We start from the raw sequence: 23,153 nt of genomic DNA on the forward strand, positions 1-23,153 counted from the left end.
TAATATTCTTGTACCCAGTGTACGCTGAGTAGCTGGTTGGACTCAGATTAAAGCTAAAACCTGGGGCGCCTGGGTGGCTCAGTTGGTTGGGCCTCTGACTTCGGCTTAGGGCACGATCTTGTCCACACGTGAGTTGGAGCCGCGTGTGGGACTCAGGGCTGACAGCCTGGCACCTGGAGCCTGCTTCGGATTCTGTGTCTCCCTCTCTGTCCCTCTCCTGCTCGCAGTCTGTGTCTCTCTCACCAGAATAAATAAATAAATAAATTTAAAAAAAAGCTAAAACCTGACTACATTTACACAGAGTACCCGGGCAGTGGGAATCCCAGGCTCAGTGTATTAATAGGCTTAATGTAGCAGAACTGCAGTCAGTATTTGCAAACGCTTTGCTTACAACCTGGAGTACTTGAAAAAGAGGATATTACATATATAGGGCACATTTAAAATGTTTGAAAATTTTAACCAAGTTTGTAAAAAGAGGTCAAACATTGGCAGGGGACAGCTAAGTTATATTACAGTTATACTCAGAATACATTTAGGGAAGAACTGGAAAACACTAACGTATTCACGAATTCTCGGGACCCCTGAGAGTCTCCAGAGTGCACAGGCCCCAGGTGGGCTCGTAGACCCGCCCCCTGGGCTCCTTCCGGCGCACAAAGAAGCGTAGTGCGCACGCGCAGACCGCGCGTCTGTCTCCTGAACCCCGGAACCACGGGGCCGGATGGTGGGCCGGTCGGAGAGGTCCGTCGAGGGAGCCGTTCCCCCGCGGCGCTCTGGGTCGCGGCGCCATGAGGCTAGCCTTCCGCGCACTGGGCGGCGCCGCCGGGGTCGCCTGGCGAGAGAGCTTCCCCCTGGGCGGTCGCGACGTGGCGCGCTGGTTCCCGGGCCACATGGCCAAGGGTGAGCGGGGCCTGGAGGGGCCGGTGTTTGCGCGGTGAGGCCCGGTGGCCCGGGCGCCCGCTCGCTCGTCAGGCTGTCCGCGCGCGGGGCGGGAGGCGGCGGCGGCCCGGGGGCGGACCTGAGCCCCGAGCCCCAGCAAGTGCCTTCTGCCACTTTGTTCCCCCAAGCCTCCGTTTCCACATCTGAGTCCACAGAGACGTACTTTTCCGAGTCTTGTTTTGAGCACTCGATGAAATGGTGGTAGGAAAGCCCTCGCCGAGCTGCAAAGTATTCAGCTATTATCGTTGCAACACCTTTAAGACACGGCCACTGCTGTCTTCTGCCTGAAGCCCTCGAGGAGTTTCTTACTGTTGATTTGTAAAAATGGGCCCGAGAAGACGCGCGGGGCCGGCGCGGTCCTCCGTGTCAGCGATCGCCGGGTCCCGCTCCCGCAGCCCTCAGCGCGCTCTGACCTCCGCGTACGTGGTGAGCCGGTGCCCGGTGCGCCGGCCCCTGCGGAGTGCGGTGCGTCGGTGTCCGCCCTCGGGACGCGGACGTCCGAGGCTATGCGGAGGACCCGGTTGAGCGGGGGGTCACCGTGCTGAGGGACACTGCGGGGGAGCGGGTGGTTACTTTCGTTGTGGGTGTTGTTCCTGGTTAACGGTTAAGGGGGAGTTCACTGCTGTGCGAGTGGCTGAAACTTAGGCAGCAGCATGTCCCCACAGCGTGGAGGGCCCAGAGAGTCGGGTGGTCCGAGTTACCCTTTTAAGGCCGAGACCAAGACCCATAGGAGGTTAAATACTGCAGCTGGAGCCCTCCAAGTGGCTCCACCCCAGACATGCTTTTGCCCTTCAGGCAGGACCTCTTCTTTTTGGAGACACCGTTATTGAACTTGGAAGAGGCCCTCAGCAAGGGTGTATCAGTTATGGTGACTTAGGACACTGCACTCAGGTGTATTCTCTCTAGGTGGTGTGTCATTCTGGACCATTCAGCGTCACCCCATCACTCTTGAAAAGCCATAGACGCCTTCCCTTAGGCATCTTTCTTCTGTTTTCCAGGGCTGAAGAAGATGCAGAGCAGCCTAAAGTTGGTGGACTGTATCATCGAGGTCCATGATGCCCGGATATCCTTTAGTGGTGGTAATACTGTGGTTTATGATAAGAAATCTATATATACACACATGTAGGTATATGTTGTATATGTGTGTATATATGTGTGTGTGTATGTATACACACACACACACACACACACACACACATATATATATATTTGGGCTTTGTCCCTGTTTCTGGCACAGAGCTCCTAAAATCCTGGGCATTTTTTTGTAAGTTTATTTATTTTTGAGAGAGAGAGAGGGAGAGAGCGAAAACACTGACAGCAGAGAGCCCGGCGCAGGGCTTGAACCCATGAACTGTGAGATCATGACCGAGATCATGACCTGAGCTGAAGTCTGACGCCAACTGAGCCACCCAGGCCCCACAAACCCTGTGTATTTCTTAAGTGATGAGAGTGGTAAAAAATTGTCTGTTGTTAGGTGACTTTTGGAAAGCCACTAAGTCACCTAAGTTCCAGGGCTGGTTGCCAGGAGAGGTGAGAGTGGCTGGAAGTTGGATGGATTGCCAATGGCCACTGATTTCATTAATCAGGCCTATATAGTGAAACCTCAAGAAAAACCTAAAAGGACAGGGTTCAGAGAGCTTTTGGGTTGGCAAACACGTGGATACAGAGGGAGAGTGGCACATTCAGAGCACGGGAGCTCTGTGCCCCACTCCCTCATACGTCGCCTTATTCATTTCTTCTGTCTGATTTCCTGAGTTACATCCTTTTATAATAAGCCAGTAATCTAGTAAGTAAGATGTTTCTCCGAGGGCTGTGGGCTGCTCTAGCAAGCTAATTGACTCTGAGGAGGGGCTTGTGGGAACCTCCCATCTGTAACAACTTGGTCAGAGGCAGCGGTGACCAACTGGACTCGGGATTGGCACCTGGAGGGAGTGGGGTGGGGAGGTGGCACATTGTGGGACTGAGCATTAACCTGTGGGGTCTGACTCTTCCTCCAGGTAGATAGTGTCAGAGTTGAGTTAACTTGTAGGATGTCCTGGTAGTGTCGCAGAATTGCTTGGTGTTGTCCTCCTCCCCCACTCCCAACTTTATTGGAATTGGGTGTGGAATTGCAGTGGTACAGGAGAGCCCCTCCTTCCTGAATCAGGCTGTGCTCAAGGCAGCAGGAAGCATTCCTGCTTTGTAGCCTTGTCTCTGTCTGGTCCTCCTCCTGTATCTGGTCTCTGCTCTGGTCCAGTCTGCTCCCACAGTGCCTGGCAGCCTCACCTCTCAGAGTTACTGGCATTTAACTCTAAACCCTCAGTGCATGACAGAGTTCCCCCAGGAGGCTTTAAAAATCCTGGTTTGGGTCCCTTTCCAGACCGGTTAATCAGAATCTCTGGTGGGGGTCCAGGCCTTGTATTTTTCGAGCCTCCTCATTGATAGGTAGATAGCATCCATTGTCTCTGACCTCTGCCTGCCTTGCCCAGGCCTTCCAGTTGAGTCCAGCAGTCGGTTCTCGAGGTGGGGCGTGCAACCTTCATTTCGACGTTCCTGCCAGCAGGCTTTCCTCCACGCTTGAGGCGGGAACCGGCAGGGTCTGGTGATCTTGCTCATTACCATGTACTTTCCAGACCCTGTTTTTATTGTATTTGAGCTATGCTTGGATTCTCTTTATGTGGTAAAGGCATTGGTTTGAGAGTTCTTACCACCTCAGGGATAGCACATGAGGGACAATTTTCACTATTTCAAAGACTTGGAACTTTTGTAAGAAAGTACTGAGTTTATTTATTGTAGGCGAAATATTGTAGGATATCTCATGCTGGCCAGAAGTGTTTGCTGGCAATCTTACGATTATCAAAAGTGATGAACCTGTAGTTACTGTTCAGTGCTCTGTAAGAGGACACCTGTCCTGTTGGCTTCTAGATGTTTGCCCTTTTCTCCAGGACAGCAAGAATGCCTACGTTGGGTTGTGGCCCTGGGGTGGAGTCTGAATTATACAGGATTGGTTAACCCTTTAGGGAAGAGAGTAGGCAGCTTAACTGGTGCCTGGACCCAGGGTGTGCCCAAGGCCTCAGGAGTTTCACACCTGGACTCACTAGGAGATGAAGCACCGGGAAGGGGCTGAGTGTTCAGAAGATAGATATATGGGCACCCCCCTCCTACCTGCGTTGGGGTTCCACGAGGTGGGACCTGTCGTGATCCCCGAGGGTCCCTGGCTGAGGGAGGAAGGGCGTGGCAGTGCTAGTAAGGAGGCAGAACCTTCAGTGGTGGTTTCCATGGGGGACCCTCATCTCCCTGGCAGTAACCAGAGGGCGGCATTGGTTTGAGGTATACTAGTTAGGACTTTACGGGAGGCCCTTTTTTTGAGTGATCAGATCATTCATTTTGAATTCCCATATCTTGGCAACTAAACAAAGAACCCATTAATAAGACCTTCCCCTGAGCTTTGTTTTTTGTTTCTGCTGCCACCATTCCCATTTGAGGAGGAACGTGAGAACCACTGCCCTGCTTGCGTGTGGTGGTTCCATGGCAGTGAGACTGTTTCCTTCTTCTCTGCCAGGAGGGTAGGACTGGGGTATGAGGCTGGGCTGGCTGGCATGTACTTGCTTTGAGACTGGGCTTCCTCCTCTGCTCACTCCCTTCTAAAGACGTTCCTCTGGGGGCGCCTGGGGGGCTCAGTCGGTTAAGTGTCCAACTCTTGGTTTCAGCTCGGGTCATGATCTCATGGTTCGGGAGATTGAGTCCCTTGTCAGGCTCTACGCTGACAGTGCAGAGCCTGCTTGGGATTCTCTGTCTCTCCCTTTCTCTCTGTCCCTCCTCCGCTTGTGTGCACATGCTCTCTTTTTCAAAAATAAATAAATAAACCTTAAAAAAGAAAAAGATTTTCTTCTGAAGGTGGTGCCAGTATGCATAACAAGACGAGATAAAATAATGGTCTGGTGAAGCATTAAAGGAATTTTTGCCTTAATTTTGCCACATTCCACTTTCAGGCCGCAACCCTCTGTTTCAAGAAACCCTTGGGCTTAAGCCTCATGTGCTGGTCCTCAACAAAATGGACTTGGCGGATCTGAAAGAGCAGCAGGTGAAGGTCCCTGTCTCGGGCACCTCCGGCACTAGGGTTGTGTCTAGGGTCACCCTTGCAAGCAGACTCTGTGTTGATTCACTCAGGCAGGCTTGCTTTTTAGCAAACAACCCTTTGTTTGCGGAGGTATTCCCACCTGATTTCTCAAAATGACCTGCTTCCCGGGGCGCCTGGGTGGCGCAGTCGGTTAAGCGTCCGACTTCAGCCAGGTCACGATCTCGTGGTCTGTGAGTTCGAGCCCCACGTCAGGCTCTGGGCTGATGGCTCGGAGCCTGGAACCTGTTTCCGATTCTGTGTCTCCCTCTCTCTCTGCCCCTCCCCCGTTCATGCTCTGTCTCTCTCTGTCCCAAAAATAAATAAAAACGTGGAAAAAAAAAATTAAAAAAAAAAAAATGACCTGCTTCCCTCTAATGTTTAATGTATGGTCCAAATGACCAGAGAGCGCACCTCCCAAAGGAAGTGGCCAGGCTTTGCTGCTGGAGCCAAGTGCCCCACAGGGTGGCCTCTGGCCCCATGCGGCTCTGAGCGCTTGAGATGTGGCTCCTGCTGCAGACACGATACTCGTGTTTTATTTCATTTCAGTTAATAAGTTTCCGTAGCTGTTTGAGGCTGGTGGCCATAGGCACAGGCCACAGGTACTGACCTGGAGGTCTCCTGTGATGGCTGCGTTTGGCCCAGGCACCCACACTGGCCAGTTCCATGGCCTTCCAGACACCAAGTGCGCTGGAGGCCCAAAGTAATGTCTTCAAAGCAGGCAGGATCGGGGGACACAAGTGACCAAGTGCAGGGCATGCCCACGTGTCCCAGCATACAAGAAACATGAAGGTCTGGGCATATTATTTTTGAGTGTTCACCTCTGCTTTTCTTGCTGTATTATCGAATCCTTCCAGAAGGGCAGGTGTCAGACCCTTGTGGATTCCAGCCTAGCAGTTTTCAGGCTGTTAGTGGCACAGCGTCCTCTTTGTTGGCAGAGTGCATTCAGGCTTCTCAGTTGGTCGTGGTATGTTTGAATTACTTAGACCCCAACCACAAGTCTCTGTCACAAGGTTTCCAGGGGAACATCAAATATAGGAGCTCTTTGTTTGCTGAGAATCCGAGCAGAGGCCACCCTAACCCACGTGCGGGTACCTCTGGTCATTTAAATCCCTTCTGCTGTGCAGGATGGGGGGTGGACAGCAGAGCCCCCAGAGCAAGGTGTTCGTGGGCTTCACTGCACGCACGCTCTACTAACTTAGCATCACAAGCTTTGCTTTCATTGGTTGAGACTTGAGTCTTACCAGCGATTGCTTCTGGCCTTAAGTGCTAATCTTTGTGGAGTGTTGGGCACATAAAGTGACCTAACATAGGGACACAGCGGTGTCTCAACTGGTTGGGAGGCAGCGGGAGTGTGTGCTCCTCTCAGGTGCTGCTGTGGGCAGAGGAGAGGAGAGGAGAAGGCCCCAGGGATGGCCCTTCATGTCTGCCTCTGGGGGTGGGTGGGGACATCCCATGTGAATGTATACACTTCAAAGCGTGGCTTCAAATATGTCTTTGTTTTGGCCTGTATCCTCATCTGTATCATCATAACAAACAACTGAAATATATAATGAAAATTAAGTTAGCAAATGACTTTTGGTTCATTTAGGCATTGACCATGTTTTAGGTCAGTACGTGGTCAAACAATATCATACCGGTATTAAAAACTATGATTCCTACACTGATTTCACTTAATGTCAAGACCAATAAATTCATATTAACCTTAGTTTACTTTTGAGCTTTTAAAGCGTTGCATGTACTTTGTACTTGGATTGGGTTAAGGCTGGGTTTACAGTGGTCATTTTGTGAGAGCTCGTCAGAATACTCAGGACTAAGCAGATCACTGAATGCAGCCGGAGGTGGCTCATTTTCCATGGAGGTACCTGTGTCCCGAGAGGACAGCCAGTGTCTGTGCTGAGCCCTCATGCCCGCTGGAGCCTGCAGCTCGTGGACCCCTGCCCAGGGCACTTCCTTCCTGTGCTCACACTGGAGCCTCCTCTATGGTCTGTGCTGTCCATGGGGCCCCCTCGCCTGGAGCACGCCTGGCCGGGGTCGGGGTGGGGCTTCAGTCTCAGATCCTTGGATTTTAGCGTATCACATCCACATTTTCATTTAGTTTTTAAAGTGGAAATATCGTACCCCTATGTTCATAGCAGCACTCTCAACAATAGCCAAATTATGGAAAGAGCCTAAATGTCCATCAACTGATGAATGGATAAAGAAATCGTGGTTTATATACACAATGGAGTACTACATGGCAATGAGAAAGAATGAAATATGGCCCTTTGTAGCAACGTGGATGGAACTGGAGAGTGTTATGCTAAGTGAAATAAGCCAGACAGAGAAAGACAGATACCATATGTTTTCACTCTTATGTGGATCCTGAGAAACTTAACAGGAACCCATGGGGGAGCGGAAGGGAAAAAAAAAAAAGAGGTTAGAGTGGGAGAGAGCCAAAGCATAAGAGACTCTTAAAGAGAACAAACTGAGGGTTGATGGGGGGTGGGAGGGAGGGGAAGGTGGGTGATGGGTATTGAGGAGGGCACCTTTTGGGATGAGCACTGGGTGTTGTATGGAAACCAATTTGACAATAAATTTCATATATTGAAAAAAAAATGGAAATATCTCTTTCAGAAAATTATACAGCACTTAGAAGGAGAAGGCCTAAAAAATGTTGTTTTCACCAACTGTTTACAGGATGAGAATGTCAAGCAGGTAGGTGCCTCTCTGTTTTACACCCTAATGCTTTTGATTAAATACATTTAAAAGAAATGGATTATCTCATGCTCTTGTGAGAAGCAGAGTTTTGGAGGCAAGGCAGGGGTTGGCTGGGGTTCCTGGGGTACACTCATCTCTGGTCGAGAGCAGGTAGGCCCTGGGCAGCCTGTGGTGGTCTGCAGGGCCCAGTGCCAGGCTGTAGCGTGTACCCGGGGCTGTTGTTGGACAAGCTTCTGGAGGATGTGGTGCCTGGTTTTCCGCAGTTGTATTTCGAGGATTTCCCTGGCTGGTGTATCTTTGTGGAAGGTGGCTGTGGTCACAGCCGTCACCCTCTGGGGGATTGACCTGCTTGCTGATGGTGGAGGGACAGGTCAGGGTGCAGGTGACCCCCCCCCCCCCCCCCCAGCGCATTCTAAGCCCTGATGTGGACAGAGCCCGGGTTCTTCGATGCTGGGCATGGGGTACACCACCTCCAGAAGCTAAGGAGGAAGCCGGTTTCTGTGCGAGTGTGCTGCTGTGTGGTTTGTCTGTTGCAGATAATCCCGACGGTCACGAGACTGGTGGGGAGCAGCTGCCGCTATCATCGAGGAGAGGTCGGTGGTGGGGCTCAGTGCTGGCTGTGGGGTGGTCCCTCCTGCTGAGGAGCCCTGGGCTCGGTGGCTAAGCAGTGGTAGACCAGTCCCCATGCTGGGCCATCACCAAGCCCCGAGAACTCCTGGGGGCTGTCTCTGTGCTGCCCCAGCCCACAGAGCTGCCCTCTGTCTTCTTGTTTGGAGCAGGGGTGGGGGGTGGCCCTGCTGAGGCTGGCGGGGCCTCCACAGTGACCTTTCTTCACCTGAACTGGCCTGGGTTTGTGGGTCCCGTTGCATGGGCCACATGAGGCTCTCAGTGGGGCTGTGGGTGGTCCGGGTGGACCCCTGACTCCCTGCTCTTGTGCTTCTGCAGAGGCTGGAGTACTGTGCCATGGTGATTGGGATCCCCAACGTGGGCAAATCCTCGCTCATCAACGCGCTCAGGAGACAGCACCTCAGGAAAGGTACTGCTGGCCGTTGTGAGCTGATGCTGTGGTGTTTGCTGGCGAGTGGCCGCTCTTCCTCTGGCTCCGAGAAAAACCTCATCCTTAGCCAGAGCCTCATGGCCCCTCAGGGTTGTCTCTTTGCACCGGATAACTGATATAAGGTTAAATGGTGAGACAGAATCATCTTGTCACACATTTTAAATTTAAAAAAAAAAAATTAATATTTATTTTTGAGAGAGAGAGAGACAGAGTGTGAGCAGGGGAGGGGCAGAGAGAGAGAGAGAGAGAGAGAGAGAGACAGAATCCGAAGCAGCCTCCTCCAGGCTCTGAGCTGTCAGCACAGAGCCCGACGCGGGGCTCGAACCCACGAATTGTGAGATCATGACCTGAGCCGAAGTTGGACGCTCAACCGACTGAGCCACCCAGTCGCCCCTATCCCGTCACACATTTTACTTCGTTCTCTCTCCTGAACATGATGTGTTAACATATTTAACACGTGGATGACTTTCCTCCCTGTTGCTGATTGTGTTCCCCTTCATGGAAATCTCTTGATGCCCATACTCATGGCGTAGCCAGATAGATGGGGCCTGATAACAAGCGGCAGGCGGTTGATGGGGCAGCCCCAGCTGGGAGACGGCATCCTGCCCGACTGCTCGGGGGAGATTCTGGGGAGACCCCGGGCCTGTCTCCTTGTTTCGTGCTCATTTGGATTTGGAGTCACACAGACGTGCCCACACTACTTACTCGCTGTGTCATTACCCTTTTCCATTAAGTATTTTAAAGTTCAGTACCAAGTCCCACATTGGCTTCGTGCTCCACACCAGGGTGCGTTCTTTGTTAACAAACCCAAACACCATGAGCTCCGCTGAACTGTTACTTTACAGGTGGTGTTTTTGGTGCTTGTTGGAGAATTGTCAGATCATCATTTTGTTTTTTAATGTTTTAAAAAATGCTTATTTTTGAGACAGAGACAGAGTGTGAGCAGGGGAGGGGCAGAGAGAGAGGGAGACACAGAATCCGACACAGGCTCCAGTCTCTGAACTGGCAGCACAGAGCCCGACTCGGGGCTCGAACCCACAAACTGCGAGATCGTGACCTGAGCTGAAGTCGGACCAACTGAGCCACCTCGGTGCCCCAAATCATCTTTTTTTTTTAAGTTTACTTTTCTCTAATTGTGGCTTAAAAAAAAAATTGGTGGCATTAAATATATTCAGTGCTGTGCGACCATCACAGTATTTCTAGACTTTTCCTTGGTCTCAAACTGAAAGTCTATAAACATAACCCCTAGCCCCCTCTCCCCTCCCACCGCCTGGGCACCACTAATCTGCCTTCTGTCCCTGGATCTCTGAAGAGTTCCTGCCTCACATGAATGGAATCACACGGTAGTTGTCCTTTTCTGTTGGACTGATTTCACTGAGCATAATGTCCCCAAGGTTCATCCGTGCTGTGGCCTGTGTCAGAATTTTGTTCCCTTTCAAGGCTGAATAATATTCCATTATGTTTAGATACCACGTTTTGCTTTTCCACTCGTCCACCGATAGATACGTGTATCTCTGCTCTTGAGTTTATCCGGCCCCTTGGTCGGGAGCTGTGCTCACAGACAGGCCTGTCGTGATCAGTGCTGTGGGGCTGATTTGCCGGGTGTAGGCTCGGTGTCGGGGGCACAGGGTCAAGTCCAGGAGGGAGGAAGCCGTTGTGTGGGAAGCAGCAGCTCTGTGCTGACTTCCACGGCCAGGCCCTGGCCTCTCCTCACCCTCCCAGGCACCAGGGAGGTGCGTTTTGGTCCCTGTTGGTTTGGTGCTAAGTTGAGCACGAGCTCATCTGGGCCTTCATGGGTTTCCGGCTGTGTCATTTCTTCTTCTGTAGCTTGTGTGCCAGGCTTCTGTGTTCACTGTGTCCGACAGCCCCTTTGCATCCCACAGGGAAAGCTACCAGGGTGGGCGGCGAGCCTGGGATCACCAGAGCCGTGATGTCCAGAATCCAGGTAGGGTCCTCGGCTGCTGGGTCTGGAGCTCCACACGCAGGCACCTGCTGCTTCCTGAGGACTCGGGAGGCACTGCCTCCACCCGCCCCACCGAGTGCTGCCGCACGCCAGGCACTGCACCAGCCTTCCACCAGAGCTGCGGGCAGGCGTGCTTGTCACCCCTGTTTTATGGAGGGGGAGCACGCACCTGCCTAAGGTCACACAGCTCAGCTCAGCTTGTCCACACGTTCCCTTCTTTCCCTGGGAGGAGAAGATTGGGGCCCTTGGGGCCTGTTGCTCCTGTTCTCTGGACTCAGTGGGAGCTGACCCAGTGGGGAAGCCAAGAGTGTGGTGGAAAGGCCTCGTTGGAGCCTCAGGAGCCTAACACCCCGGCTCCAGGGGCCGCCCAGCAGCAAGCCTGGAGGCAGCGGCGCGGCCGACCGTCCTCTGTGTCCGCAGGTGTGTGAGCGGCCGCTGATGTTCCTGCTGGACACTCCTGGGGTGCTGGCTCCTCGGATTGAAAGTGTGGAGATGGGCCTAAAGCTGGCCCTGTGTGGTGAGTTGGGGGTCACCCTTCGTGCCCCCTCCTGCCGCCTGGGTGCGGGGCCCCCAGCCCTGGCACTTTGTGCCTGCCTTTCTAGGCCTGGATGTTGCAGACTCTTGAATGCTGTGCTGAGCGGGCGTCTCAAGCAGCCTGTGCGGTCCTAGCGCAGGGCGCATGTGGGCCAGGCACTGCCGTGACCCCACTGAGCCTCACAGCCCTCCTTGGAGAGAGTGCCTGCCTTCTCCCGTTTTACAGCCAAGGCAGGTCTGTGGGTCAGGTCCAAGGGCCACGGCCGGGCCTTCTCCTCAGCAGCACCTCGGGCTGAGACAGGGAGGGGCCCTGGGGTGCAGATGCCAGGCTGGTTTGCCGGGCTCACCCTGGCCGCCTGATTCTAGGAACCGTGTTAGACCACCTTGTCGGGGAGGAGACCCTGGCGGACTACCTTCTCTGCACCCTCAACAGGCACCGGCTCTTTGGGTGAGTGCAGGATCCGGGGCAGGTGGCTCGCCTCTCTCTCTCTCTCGTTCTAGACAAACATAGTCTAAAAAAGCAGCAGCAGTAAGATGCGATTAGACCAGCAGCCTGCACGTTACTTGCAGCATACAGATCGATAAGTTTGTTACACAGTCAAGAAAAGCCTCCAATTTCCTGTGCTCTTGGTAATTCCTCCTTCCCACCTTTACCCGCGCCCATTTTACAGACGAGACCCCAAAGCCCGCTCGCCACATCCTGGTGACCATCTGTTTTCTGTCTTTCCTTGGACGTCCTGTGCTCTGTCTTGCGGGGTTCCCGTCCCCGCTGTGACTGCTTTCAGATTCCTCTGTGTGGTGCCTCCAGTCGCTCCTTCCTGGTGCAGATTTACACCTTGTTATTCCCCCAGGAGTGAAACATGAGCAGAGGGTGTTTGCTGGGTGTCCTTTACCGCGTCGAGGACCACAGCCTGGCCGGAGCTTTGTCAGTTTTGTTGGTATGGTTTCATTGACTTTCTCCATTGTCTTTCTGTTATTTCACTGATTACCGTTCAGTCTTTATTATTATTTCTGCTTTGCTGGTTTTCCTTCTGTTTTTGCCATCGGTTGTTGAGAGAAGGTACTGAAATCTCTGCCTGTGGTCTGTCTGTCTTGCGGCTCTGTCCGTCTGCTTCACGCATTTCGGAGCTCTGTTGTGCGGTGCAGGGACAGCCCGGGGATCATCGTGTCTCCCTGAACCGATGCCCTTATCAGTCAAAATGCCTTTCTTGATGTTCACAATACTTCCTGCTCTGACATCGACCTCGTCTGGTAGTTACACACCTGCTGTAGCTTCTGATGAGTGCTCACATGGAGCGTGTTTGTGTCTTTATATTTAACACGTGTTTCTCGGGGTGCCTGGGGCGCTCTGTCAGTTAAGTATGCGACTCTAGATTTCAGCTCAGGTCATGGTCTCACAGTTCGTGGGATCGGGCCATTCTCTTCCCCTCCCCCCTCACTCTCTCTCTCTCTCTCTCTCAATAAATAAATGAATATTTAAAATAAAATGAAATAAAATGTGTTTCTCATAGGCTGTGTACAGATAGTGAGGCCTTGTTTCTTATCCAACCTGACCATTTCTGTCTTTTATTTTGGGTATTGGACCATTTACGTGTCATGTGATCATTGACCTTGGGGTTACGTTTGTCATCTTACTCTTCGTCCTATCCGTCCTTTGTTCCTTTTCCTCCTCCTCTGCCTCTGCCTCTGCCTGTGCTGTCTCCATCTTTCTGTCTGTCTCTCTCTGCATCTTTCTCTCTCTTCCTCTGTCTCTCTGTCTGTCTCTCTGGCCTTTTCTGGTTACTGGGATACTCTTATCCCCTCTCTCCCCTTTGTCAGCTTGCCTTCTGTAACATATGGAGGAGGTTGTCTCGGTGTGAGGAGGGTTAGGTGATAGAACCCGTCTCATGGCACATAAGCACCTTACGATAGCGCATCTCCATTTTTCTCGTGATCTTTGGGCTTTTGTTGTTCTGTCTTGCTTTCGTGTATTTTGTAAGCCTGAGATGTACTGTTTTCGCTCATATGGAGACTCCCAAGTGTGAGACGTAATCTTAGCTGTTTGCCCATGGCTTTATGGTTCATGGGCACCGCTTGTTTCTTTGTGTAGATCCACGTTCTGTCTGGTGTCGCCATCCTCTGACGATTTCCTGTAGCGTTTACTGTAATGCAGGTCTGCTGGTGAGGAGTTTGTCTCCTCAGGTTTGTCCAGAGATGCCCGTATTTCATGTTAATTTTGGAAGGATACTTGCCCTGTGTGTGAAAGTCCAGGTGGATGGTTTTTTTTCAGGAGTGGAGGGATTTTGTCCCATCCTGTTCTCACCTGTGCTGTTTCTGATGAGGAATCTGTCACGTTTGTCTTTGTTCCTCCAGCTGCCTTTAGGATTTTCTCTTTATCGTGCTTTTGAGCAATTTATGACAATGGGACCCGTGTGGTTTTCTTTATGTTTCTTGTGCTTATAGTTTGTTGAGTTCTTAGATCTGTGGCTTTGTAGCTTTTATCACATTTTCAACCATTATTTCTTCCTGTGTTTTCAGTTCCTGCCCGCTCCCGTCCTCAGGACCTGCTGGGCACGGCTGCTGCCCCATGGGCGACCTGCCTGCACCCCATGTGTCTGACCCACTGCTAACGCCCGCCAGTGTGTGTCTCACAGCACGGGTCTCTAGTCCGATTCGGATCATGTTTTACATCTTCTGTGTATCTGCTTAACTTTGTAACCACATGGAATGTGGTCACGATGACCGGTCTAACATCTCTGCTAGTCCTAACATCTGGGGCGCTTTCAGCTGACTGATTTCCTCCTCACGATGAGTCTGTTTTCCTGCTGTGCATGCCTGATCATTTTTGCTTGGATGCTTGGTGTTTTAAATTTTACCTTCTTGGGAGATGGGTATCTTTAAGTTCCTGGACACATCCTTGAGCTTTGCTTGAGACAATTATCTGGAAACAGTTCCTTCCAGGCCTGACTGAGGCAGGGCCTCCCCCCACCTCCGCTATGCTCCATGGGTCATGAGGTTTCCGTCTGCTCCTGGCTCTTTGTGAGCACTGACTGCTGCCCCTGTGCCCTCCAGGGTGGTCCTTCCTGGCCTCTGGCTTTGGGAAACTTCCTTTATCATGTGTGCAGATCCCTCCTCTGCTAAATACAGAGGATGGCAGGCTTCCAGAATTCTCTCTCTGGGCAGCTCTGCCCTTTCTGGTTCTGTCGTGTGACTTTTACTGGGCCCACACTCCAGCCACCCTCGGGGCTCCCTGGGGCCTCCGGGCACCAGGCTGGGTGTTTGTTGGTTTACATCCTTTGTAGCTTGATGTCTGGTGCCTTGAAAACCATTGTTTTGTATGTTTCTGGTTGTTTCAGGTGGATCGTAAGTTCAGTTCTTGTTACTCCATTTTGCATGGAAGTAGGATTTCAAATTGATTATTTTGTTTCATTTCCGTGGGAGTCTGTGTGGGCCTCCGCGGTCCCCCAGTGTTTCTGGAGAACAGGCAGCCGTGTCCTGCAGGGCGGCCCTTGTGTGTGTGTAGTGGGGTGCCCAGGACAGAGGGGCCGCAAGTTTGATTTGGGACCTGCCTTCCTCAGGATGCGATGTCCTCCAAGATGGGCACTCCGATACCCAGGTGGGGTCGCCTTGCGGCCGAGCCCCGCCCTGCTCTGTGGACCCGGAGGCAAATCCCGCCATCGCTCCGGCTGTCGTAGGTTCCGGGACGAGTGGCCGGCAGAGGTGTTAGTTGTGTCTCCCGGCTCCTGTGGGGGACGTGCTTGTCTGTGGATGAGGCTTGTCTCCTTCAACCCTTCAGGGTCAGACACACCTGGCCCTGTGCTGGCCTTTCTCATCAGGCCCTGAGGCAGCGTCACGGACGGGGCGTCCACAAGAGCTACTGGACAGTTCTCAGCAGAGGCGGGCGCCGAGTGGGTTTGTGCTGGTCTGTGGGCTACAGAAAACACCAGTCAGACCTGCTCATTCTCCCCTGGAGAGAGTGCTGGCAATCCTGGCGATCCTGCCTCGGGCGGCTGCCCAGAGGCTTGGAGCACCTGTCAGGGTACTGCCGTGCTGACCTAGGGCTCCAGGCTACGGGCTGCTCGGGAACGGGGTGGATGACGCAGTCGTCCCGCCATTGCAGCCACGGGCATCAGCAGGGAAGCGGTCCTCAGGACAGCTGGCTGTGGCCACGTGGGAGGACAGACGTCGGCAGCTCTGCAGTGGGCACTTATGGCCACGTGCACGAGGGGTCCCTGGTGGAGCTGGGCGTGACCCAGCATGTCCCCTCCTGGCTCCCACTCCCCGACTGTTGGTCTGTGTGTAGGTACGTGCGGCACTATGGCCTGGGCGGCGCCTGTGACGACATCGCCAGCTTGCTGAAACAGGTGGCTGTGAGACTGGGGAAGACGCAGAAGGTGAAAGTGCTCACGGGCACGGGTGAGAAGTGGGGGCATCCGCCTCCGGCTGGGCTTGGGGAACCAGCCGATCGAGCGGCCCCTGGTGCTGGGGGAGGACACTGTGGGCACATGTGGCTGTTCTGGGAACACAGGTTCTGCAGCGGGGCGGGCTCTCGGTTCAGCCTGTAGACGGCAAGGCGGCCCTGCCTCTTGGCGCTGGATATACCCTGCGTCCCACCAGTTTGAAACCTGCCGAGGTCAAGGTGCCACAGCCCAGACTCTTGTGTTTTCTTTCAGAACATGTGCTCGTGCCCAGGCTCCACAGGTGCCCACCGTCCGTCCCTGAGGACGGGCAGGGAGGCGTGCGTCTGAATCCTGCGCCTGCCCCGTGGGGAGGTGCCTTCCTCACCAGACCCTCTTCTCTCCCCCAGGTGACGTGAACGTCATCCAGCCCAACTACCCTGCGGCAGCCCGAGACTTCCTCCAGACCTTCCGCAGGGGGCTGCTGGGCCCAGTGATGCTGGACAGGGATGTCCTGCAGAGGTCCCCCGTGGCAGAGCCCTGAACTGGTCCAGTTGGCAGGGGCCTCACTCCTGCCTGGCCGTTGGCACCAGAGATGCGGGGCATCCCAGGCCACAGCCCAGAATCTGATGCTGGGCCTCCCTTTTCCAGAAGCTCCATGCTGGTCACTATCCACTCAGGTCTCTACGCCAGGAAGGAACCTGTACCTCCTGCTGCCCCACAGCCTGGCCAGCTCTTGTTGGGGACTGTGCCTGGGGTCTGGACGTCAGGGCTGACGAAGTCCCTAAGCTGTCCCTGGGTGTCTCAACTGTGCCGAGTATCTCTCAGGGGGAAGATGATGCTTTCTCAGGAGGACGTGAACGTACAGTCTGCAATTTAAAAGTCTCACAAGGCCAGTCTCTGCTGGTGGCTCGTTTGCTGTGCACCAGGAGCACCTTGGGCTCACATGTTAACGTCTCTCCAAAACGACACAAAAAATGGGATATGAACTGCTTAGTGAGTAAGGCCTGTGTTTTGGGGCCTTGGTGGTACCCTGGGTCCTGCAGTAAAGAAGAGTCTGTTTGCCAGTGGAGTGTTTATTTCACGACACGACGAAAATGTGCACACAAAGTGGACAAGAGGTGCCAAGGAGCTGTGGCCAAACCCAAGAACTGTCTGCTCCCTTGGTGCCCCGGGGGCTGCCCTGCTCACCGCCAGCTGCATGCAGGCTGGGAGGGTCGCTGGTGTGGCTTCTCCCCACTTCCGAGTGGCAAGCTGTAGCTACTGGACAGTGGGACTCTCCCCAGGGACCTGTACCTGCCAGCCTGTATTCCAGAAAAGGGCAGAGGAGGGAAAGGGGGTGGGGTGGGCCTGGTGAGCAGCTCTGCTCCTTCTGTGTCCAGTGTGTGTGGCCTTCCTGGAGCGTTGGAGTCTCTGCCAGGCACCTCCCCTCCTGAAGGTGCCCACGGTGGCGCACACTTCCTAATCTGAGATTACCCCCCCTGGGTGCCATCTGCCTCCTGCTGGGACCCTGACCAGTAGGGCAGGAAGTACTCTAGCATGTGACTGTACCAGATGGGGACAGGCTCTGGGAGTCAGGCTGGTGTGTGGTGCCCTGCAGCCTGTGAGGGCGGCTCAGAGGCTGGGCCCATGCTCCTGGCCCTGCAGGGAGAACTGAGTTGGCCCGAGGTGCAGCCCTGATGGGTCTCCCTGTGCTGCCTGCAAGTACGGTGGCAGAATGGTCACACTGCCCGAGGCCCCGGGCAGGGCTTGGCCGCAGCCTGCTGGTCTTTGGTTGCATCAAATTTGGTCTGGAATGGATGGAGAGGCACCTGGGCTCATACCCCAGGAATGCTGGCAGTGCGGATCCGTGTCCTGGTCTTTGGAGAACAATGCTTGTCCAGGGCTCCGCTGGTAGCTTGGTGACCCTCACCCTGACCAGACCTGTGTGTCAGCTGTGGGCGAGCAGAGGTGGCAGGGCCCCCGGAGGTGCTGGTCTTGGCACTGGCCTCTGTCAGCTGAGTCCAAAGGCCCCATAGTCTGGGGGGTGAGGGCAGATTCTGGGAGGCAGCCCAGCGGCAGGTGAGGCTTTCAGTGAGCACCGACGACGGAGGGGGCGATCCAGAGGATCCAGGCCTGGGGCGTTGTCCTGCCGTGGGATATGGGGCAGAGGGCGTACAGAGCCAAGGCCTCCAGGGCTGAGCTCACGAACTGCAAGCCAGGCCAGAGGCTGGAGGGAAATGGGCTTCCGGGCACCTGAGAAGCAATGGGCTGGTCTGCAGACGGGTGTTTGTGTGCCAGAGGCAAACCCTTAGACACTTTCCTGGGTGTCTTCTGTCCTCAGAACACCCTCAGGTGCCCGGATGGCCGCCGTGGTGTTGCGGGGGTCAGCCTCCTGCACGCTTCCTTCTGCTCAGCCAGAGCAGCCCGCATCTGGTCGTACTTGCTGCTGCGCCTGCCTCCAGGGACCTGCTGGTGGCCTGTTTGTTGGTTCTGACTTGAGACCAGGCCTCCGCCGATCACACCTGGCCCTCACCTTCCTGGAGCAGCTGCAGACCTGCCGGAGCCACAGCTGGCTGTCCTGGGGAGCTCTCTCCATCCCTGAGTACCAGCAGGCACAATTCCAGAACGGGAGCCTAAAGCTCAAAGGAAATGAAAAGCTTCTGAAGCTTAGACAGTGCCCCCTCCCCCCGCCCCCCCCCCCCCAACAGGTCCCAAGAAGAGTTAAGTGACTTGTTTCCAGTTAGAGCACAGTGGCTCCAAGAGGCACCTGGCAGTGGCCTTGAGAGGGTCTGCCTGGTGAGGGGGCACACTTCTGGACCTGAGGGTGGGCTGGCCGGGCTCCGGGGCAGCTGCTGTGGCAGGGGGTGCTCCAGGGATTCTCTGGAGAGTGATGGGCACGCCTGGGCTCCAGTCCGCAGACGGCCTCTTCCGGACAGGTGGTAGGCACACTAAAACCTGTGAGGGAAACCTCTCCCCCCAAGTCCTCAAATCCTTTGGTCCATTCTGGCTGCTTCTGTGGGGGAGGCCACAGGGTCCTCAGGGGGGCCGGAATGGCCTGAGCAGCCTGGTCTTGGACATCACTTTGGGCAGCTCTGGAGAGATGGTGGGCCGTCAGCCTGGATGGTACCGGAAACACGGGATGGCACCTGCTTTTCTGACGGTGGAGGGGGTGGGGGGAGACCCTGGCATCCAGGCGGTAGGCGGGGCATCCTGGGACTGAAGGGCCCTGGTCCTTCGGTAGGATGGGGAGGCTGGGGAGGGACCTGGGCCGGGCGGTGGACCGGGGGCGTCAGTGGGCACCCATAGGAGAGGCCGCGGCTCCTGCCCGGGCTGGCTGGAAACCCCCAGGCAGCGTCTCTGGGTCAGAGGCCGCCGGCAGCGGTGGGAAGCGGCGCTCAGCCGCTGGCGGCCTCTGGGGCCGATCCGGGGCGGGGGGCCTGCGGGGAGGGCGCGGGCTGGGGGCCGGATCTGGCCCCGAGCCTGGCCAGGCCTAGGGCCGCAGCAGCCCCAGGGCAACGAGGGCGCCGCCCAGCAGCAGGCAGAGGCGCGGGCCGCCGGTGGGCCCCGCGCCCGAAGTCCACGCCCGGTAGCTGTAGACGCCTTGGCCCGTCCGGTTGCCGCCTGGTGCCGCGTCCTCGTCGTCCTCCAGGCCGCGCTCCCCGGGGCCCGGGGCCCTTCTCCAGCCGGAACCCGCCGCCAGGCCGGCCGCCGCCCCCGCCGCCGCCCCGGCCGCAGCCACGCGCAGGGAGGAGCCCGCGTAGCGGGGCGCCGGCCTCACGCGCACCCGTGGGGTCCCGCGCGCGCCCCCGCGCAGCCCTCCCCGGGCGCTGCCGCGAGCCCCTCCACGGCCGCCCTTGGCCGCGCCAATGTCGCAGAGGAAGGTGGCGGCCAGCAGCAGAGCCCAGCACGTCGCGGCCGTCCAGTTCATCCTTGCGGGGCGAGCCTGCGGCCAACGGAGAAAGGACCTCAGCTTCTGTGAGGGTCAGGGGGCCAGGGTCCCCAGGGCCTGGAGACGGGCTCGGGGACTCGGCATCTCGAGGACGGCCCGCGCAGGGCTGGGAGTGGGGTGGGAGGGTAAGGCACTCGGGCCTGGACAGAGGGTGAGGCGGGTGCGCGGGTTGCGCACCTGGGGGTGGAGTGGGAGCAAAGAATGAGGGAGGGCCCCCACATCCCCGGCTGCGGTGGGAGGACCCGCCCAGACCTCCACGGCTTGCGGGGACCCGAGGCCACACCGGGGTGGGGGTTGTGTTGAAGGACAGTCTCGGGGATGGACAGTCTCCACTGTCTGGACAAAGGCCACACGCGGGTGGCTCCGCCCGCACCCCTTGGGGCAGCGCGCATGCGGCGCGGAGCCAGAGCAGCGGGTTCTGGCCTCGCGGGGGCGCCGAGAAGCGCGGTGGTGACACAGTGCAGACCCCGCCCCCGCAGCCCGGACCCGGGGGACCGTCCCCTCCCGCCCCACCCCGGCCGCCTGGCGGAGCAGCTGGCGCGGGGGACGGGGACGCGGATGCGACGCGGGGCCTAATTCCGGCTCAGGGACCCGGTGGCCGCTCGACCCTCCTCCCGGGCCCCGCCGTCCCCTCGGAGCCCCCGTCCCCTACCTCCTCGCGCGCCCGGACCCCGCCGCGCGGCCTTACCCGCCTCGGGCCTCGGTGGGAACCGCGGGCTGGAGGGGCCGCTCCGGGGGCCGCGGCGGAGCGGGAAGGAGCCGGCTGCGGCCGAGACCTTGCACCGGCGCGCCGCGCCCCGAGTTTGCGCGAGGCCTCCGCCCCAGGATTGGGGGCGGGCAGACGCGGAGGCTCATCCCCCGGGCGACGGGAAGGGAGGAGAAAACGGCAGCCGGAGGCGCGCGCGGCCCCTCTCCCTTCCCAGCACCCTCCTGCTCGCGGCACACCGTCCCCCGTCTCCTCACCCCACCCCCTCCCGATTCCACACGCGTGCGCCCATTCTACCTCCAGCACCCAGTGCGCACCCGGCCCAACCGAGCCGCCGCCTCCCGCCTTCCCCCTCCCCCCTCCCCCTCTCCCGTTCTGCCCCAGGTGATGTGTCCCGGACGCGGGGACCAGGGAATGCTGTGGCAGGCCCTGAGCTCGAGATCTTGGTGTCCAGGGCTCTCCACGGGGAGGCCCAGGGAGGAGAGGATGGCTCTCCAGGTCCCCAGGGTGCCTCTTCTTCCGGCCCTCACGGTGGCCACCCCACAGCAAGGTCACTTGGAGCCCCACTGCCCCAGCCAGCCGGCCTTTCCAGTCCCTGCTGGGTCCGGCTCTGGGGCTTGAAAGGGTGCTATCTTGCTGTCCAGGTCTGTCTCGCCACTACGACCTCTTCCCCTCCCAACCGGGCTTTTACCCCAGCCACTCCACTTGGGGACACCAGGCCCTCTTGATGGCTTTAGAGGTGGGCTCCATGACCTCAACTGTGACGTGATGTGACCTCTCTTAGCTTCCATCAGACCCTCTCGATCCCCAGAGGCTCCAACTCCCTAATTTCTGTGTTGAAGTCCTGATCCCCAGAACCTCAGAATATGACTGTATTTGGAAATAGGGCCTTTACAGAGACCATTGTGGCAAAATGAGGTCATAGGGCAAGCCCTGACCTAATCTGACAGGTGTCCCTATAAGATGAGGCGATCAGGACACAGACACGCACACGGACGGCACTGCGAGGACGTGGGGAGAAGGCTGCCGTCTGTGAGAGGAGCCATCCCTCTCACAAGGAGACAGGCCTCAGAAGGATCCGGCCCTGCCCACGCCTGTCTCAGACCGCCAGACCCTGCTGGGTCTGTGGCACTTTGTCACGGTGGCCCGAGTAAACTAATTGAGAACCTATGGGTTTCTGAAGTCCACGTGGAAACGTAAAGTTCTAATGTAACTCATTCTGAAAACCAAGATCAAAGAAGAACTCACCCCGTCAGATGTTAAGATGTTATAGGAAGTCACGGTAATAAAACAGCCCGGTGTTGGCTAGGAACAGACACAGACCAGTACAGGCAAACAAGAGGGTCACTGACAGACTCAGGGATTTACACATGTCTACGGGCATAAACAAGATTGAGAATTTTGATAGAGGACAGGAAACTAAAAGAACCAAATGGAAATTCTAGAGCTAAAAAATACACTTAAAAACAGAGATTAGATATGGCTAAGGAGAATTAGTAACCGGGAAGATCGGAAGGAAATATCCAGAAGAAAGCATGGAGAGAAAAGAAGAGAGTGTACGTAACAGGCTGCTGGGGGCGGAGGGGACGCGACAGAAGACCCCCTGCGTGGACCAGGGAAACTGAACGGACAGCAGAGAAGGAAGGTGACGAGTGCAGTGTTTATGGGCACACAGGCTGACCGTTTTCAAAAACCAAGGAGGCAAGGCACAAATTCTAGAAGCATCACAAACTCCGAACATGATAAATATGAAGAAAAAGCAAACCCCAGAAACCAAACACGACAAGAAGATCTTGAAAGCTTCCCAAAGTGGGGGGAAACCCAAATACCTAAAACAAGTAAAAATAAGCTGACTTCTCCACAGAAACAGGGAGCAGCTGAGAACACAGAAATGTGGTTTGTAGAGTTCCTGAGCAGCTCGGTGAGCTGACAACAGGTCAGAAGCTGAGAGGCTGGTGCGTACTGGTGCAGATGAAAACCTATGTCACACAAGCAACAGTGAACGAAAAGGAAGCTGGCTCAGCTCTCTTAATGCCAGACCGAGCCTTACAGATTAGGGCAAAAAGCATTACGGGAAACAAAGAGTAACACTTCTTAATGATAAAAGGTTAAATTTACCAAGATGACAAAAGAATTCTAAATTTTCTGTACCTAACGAAGGACATGACCTCAAAATATGTAAAACAAAATAGTAAGAGAATATTTTTTTATTTTTTAAAGTTTATTTGTTTTGAGAGAGAGCAAGTGCGAGTGCAAAAGGGGCAGAGAGAGAGGGAGAGAGAGAACCCATGAACCCACGAACCGTGAGATCATGACCTGAGCTGAAACCAACAGTCGGACGCTTAACTGACTGAGCCACCCAGCTGCCCCAGTAAGAGAATATTTACAGCACAAAATCACTTACATGAATTTAAAACTCTCACAAGCAAAGCAATACGACACATCTGTGGATACATGCATCCTGTCCGAGGGCAAACACCACACATCACACCGGGGTTCCTGACAGGCGTGATTGGAGAGCTGGAAACGTGGGACCAAGTGAGAAGCGCTCACCCCGGCAGTGAAAGTAGCCCAATAAGGAGAGTGCCAGATCGGTCCACCTTTGTACCCAAGTGCCAGAGAAGAAAGGCAGAAACACCAGGTATGGGGATGCCATTTAGTCATTAGACCCATCAAGTTTTAAATAGAATGACATTCTCGTTTCTGAGAAAAGGTGGCACGTGTATGGCCTGTGGCACTGTCTGGACTTGCCAGGTGCACACACACACACCCCCACACCCATCCATTCAGGTGCACACACGCACACACACACACACACACGCTTAGGTGCGTTCAAAACGCAAGAGGGAAGACC

At 55.6% G+C, this 23,153-nt stretch overlaps 2 protein-coding genes across 4 annotated transcripts; one reads left to right on the forward strand and one right to left on the reverse strand.

The window, feature by feature from the left end:
• Positions 1 to 681: 681 nt before the first annotated feature.
• On the forward strand, positions 682 to 16,729 carry MTG1 (mitochondrial ribosome associated GTPase 1). 3 transcript variants are annotated; one of them, XM_047825171.1, is made up of 11 exons: positions 682 to 897; positions 1,935 to 2,015; positions 4,908 to 4,999; positions 7,649 to 7,729; positions 8,269 to 8,325; positions 8,678 to 8,768; positions 10,673 to 10,734; positions 11,173 to 11,269; positions 11,653 to 11,734; positions 15,569 to 15,659; positions 16,073 to 16,214. In XM_047825171.1, the coding sequence occupies exons 1-11, from the start codon at positions 786 to 788 to the stop codon at positions 16,079 to 16,081; spliced, it is 855 nt and encodes a 284-aa protein (XP_047681127.1). In that variant the 5' UTR covers positions 682 to 785; the 3' UTR covers positions 16,082 to 16,214. The 3 variants fall into 3 exon arrangements, with proteins under 3 accessions (XP_047681127.1, XP_047681125.1, XP_047681126.1); XM_047825169.1 differs by having other exon boundaries at positions 684 to 897; positions 15,569 to 15,681; positions 16,073 to 16,729; XM_047825170.1 differs by having other exon boundaries at positions 685 to 897; positions 1,935 to 1,999; positions 4,895 to 4,999; positions 15,569 to 15,681; positions 16,073 to 16,729.
• Positions 16,730 to 18,351: 1,622 nt separating this feature from the next.
• SPRN (shadow of prion protein) lies at positions 18,352 to 20,499 on the reverse strand. Its single transcript, XM_047825172.1, has 2 exons — positions 20,282 to 20,499; positions 18,352 to 19,587 (listed from the first exon to the last, which is right to left on the reverse strand). The coding sequence occupies exon 2, from the start codon at positions 19,570 to 19,572 to the stop codon at positions 19,135 to 19,137; it is 438 nt and encodes a 145-aa protein (XP_047681128.1). The 5' UTR covers positions 19,573 to 19,587; positions 20,282 to 20,499; the 3' UTR covers positions 18,352 to 19,134.
• Positions 20,500 to 23,153: the final 2,654 nt, after the last annotated feature.

This window comes from Prionailurus viverrinus, chromosome D2 (genome assembly GCF_022837055.1).
Source record: "Prionailurus viverrinus isolate Anna chromosome D2, UM_Priviv_1.0, whole genome shotgun sequence".
Taxonomy (NCBI): Eukaryota; Metazoa; Chordata; class Mammalia; order Carnivora; family Felidae; genus Prionailurus; species Prionailurus viverrinus.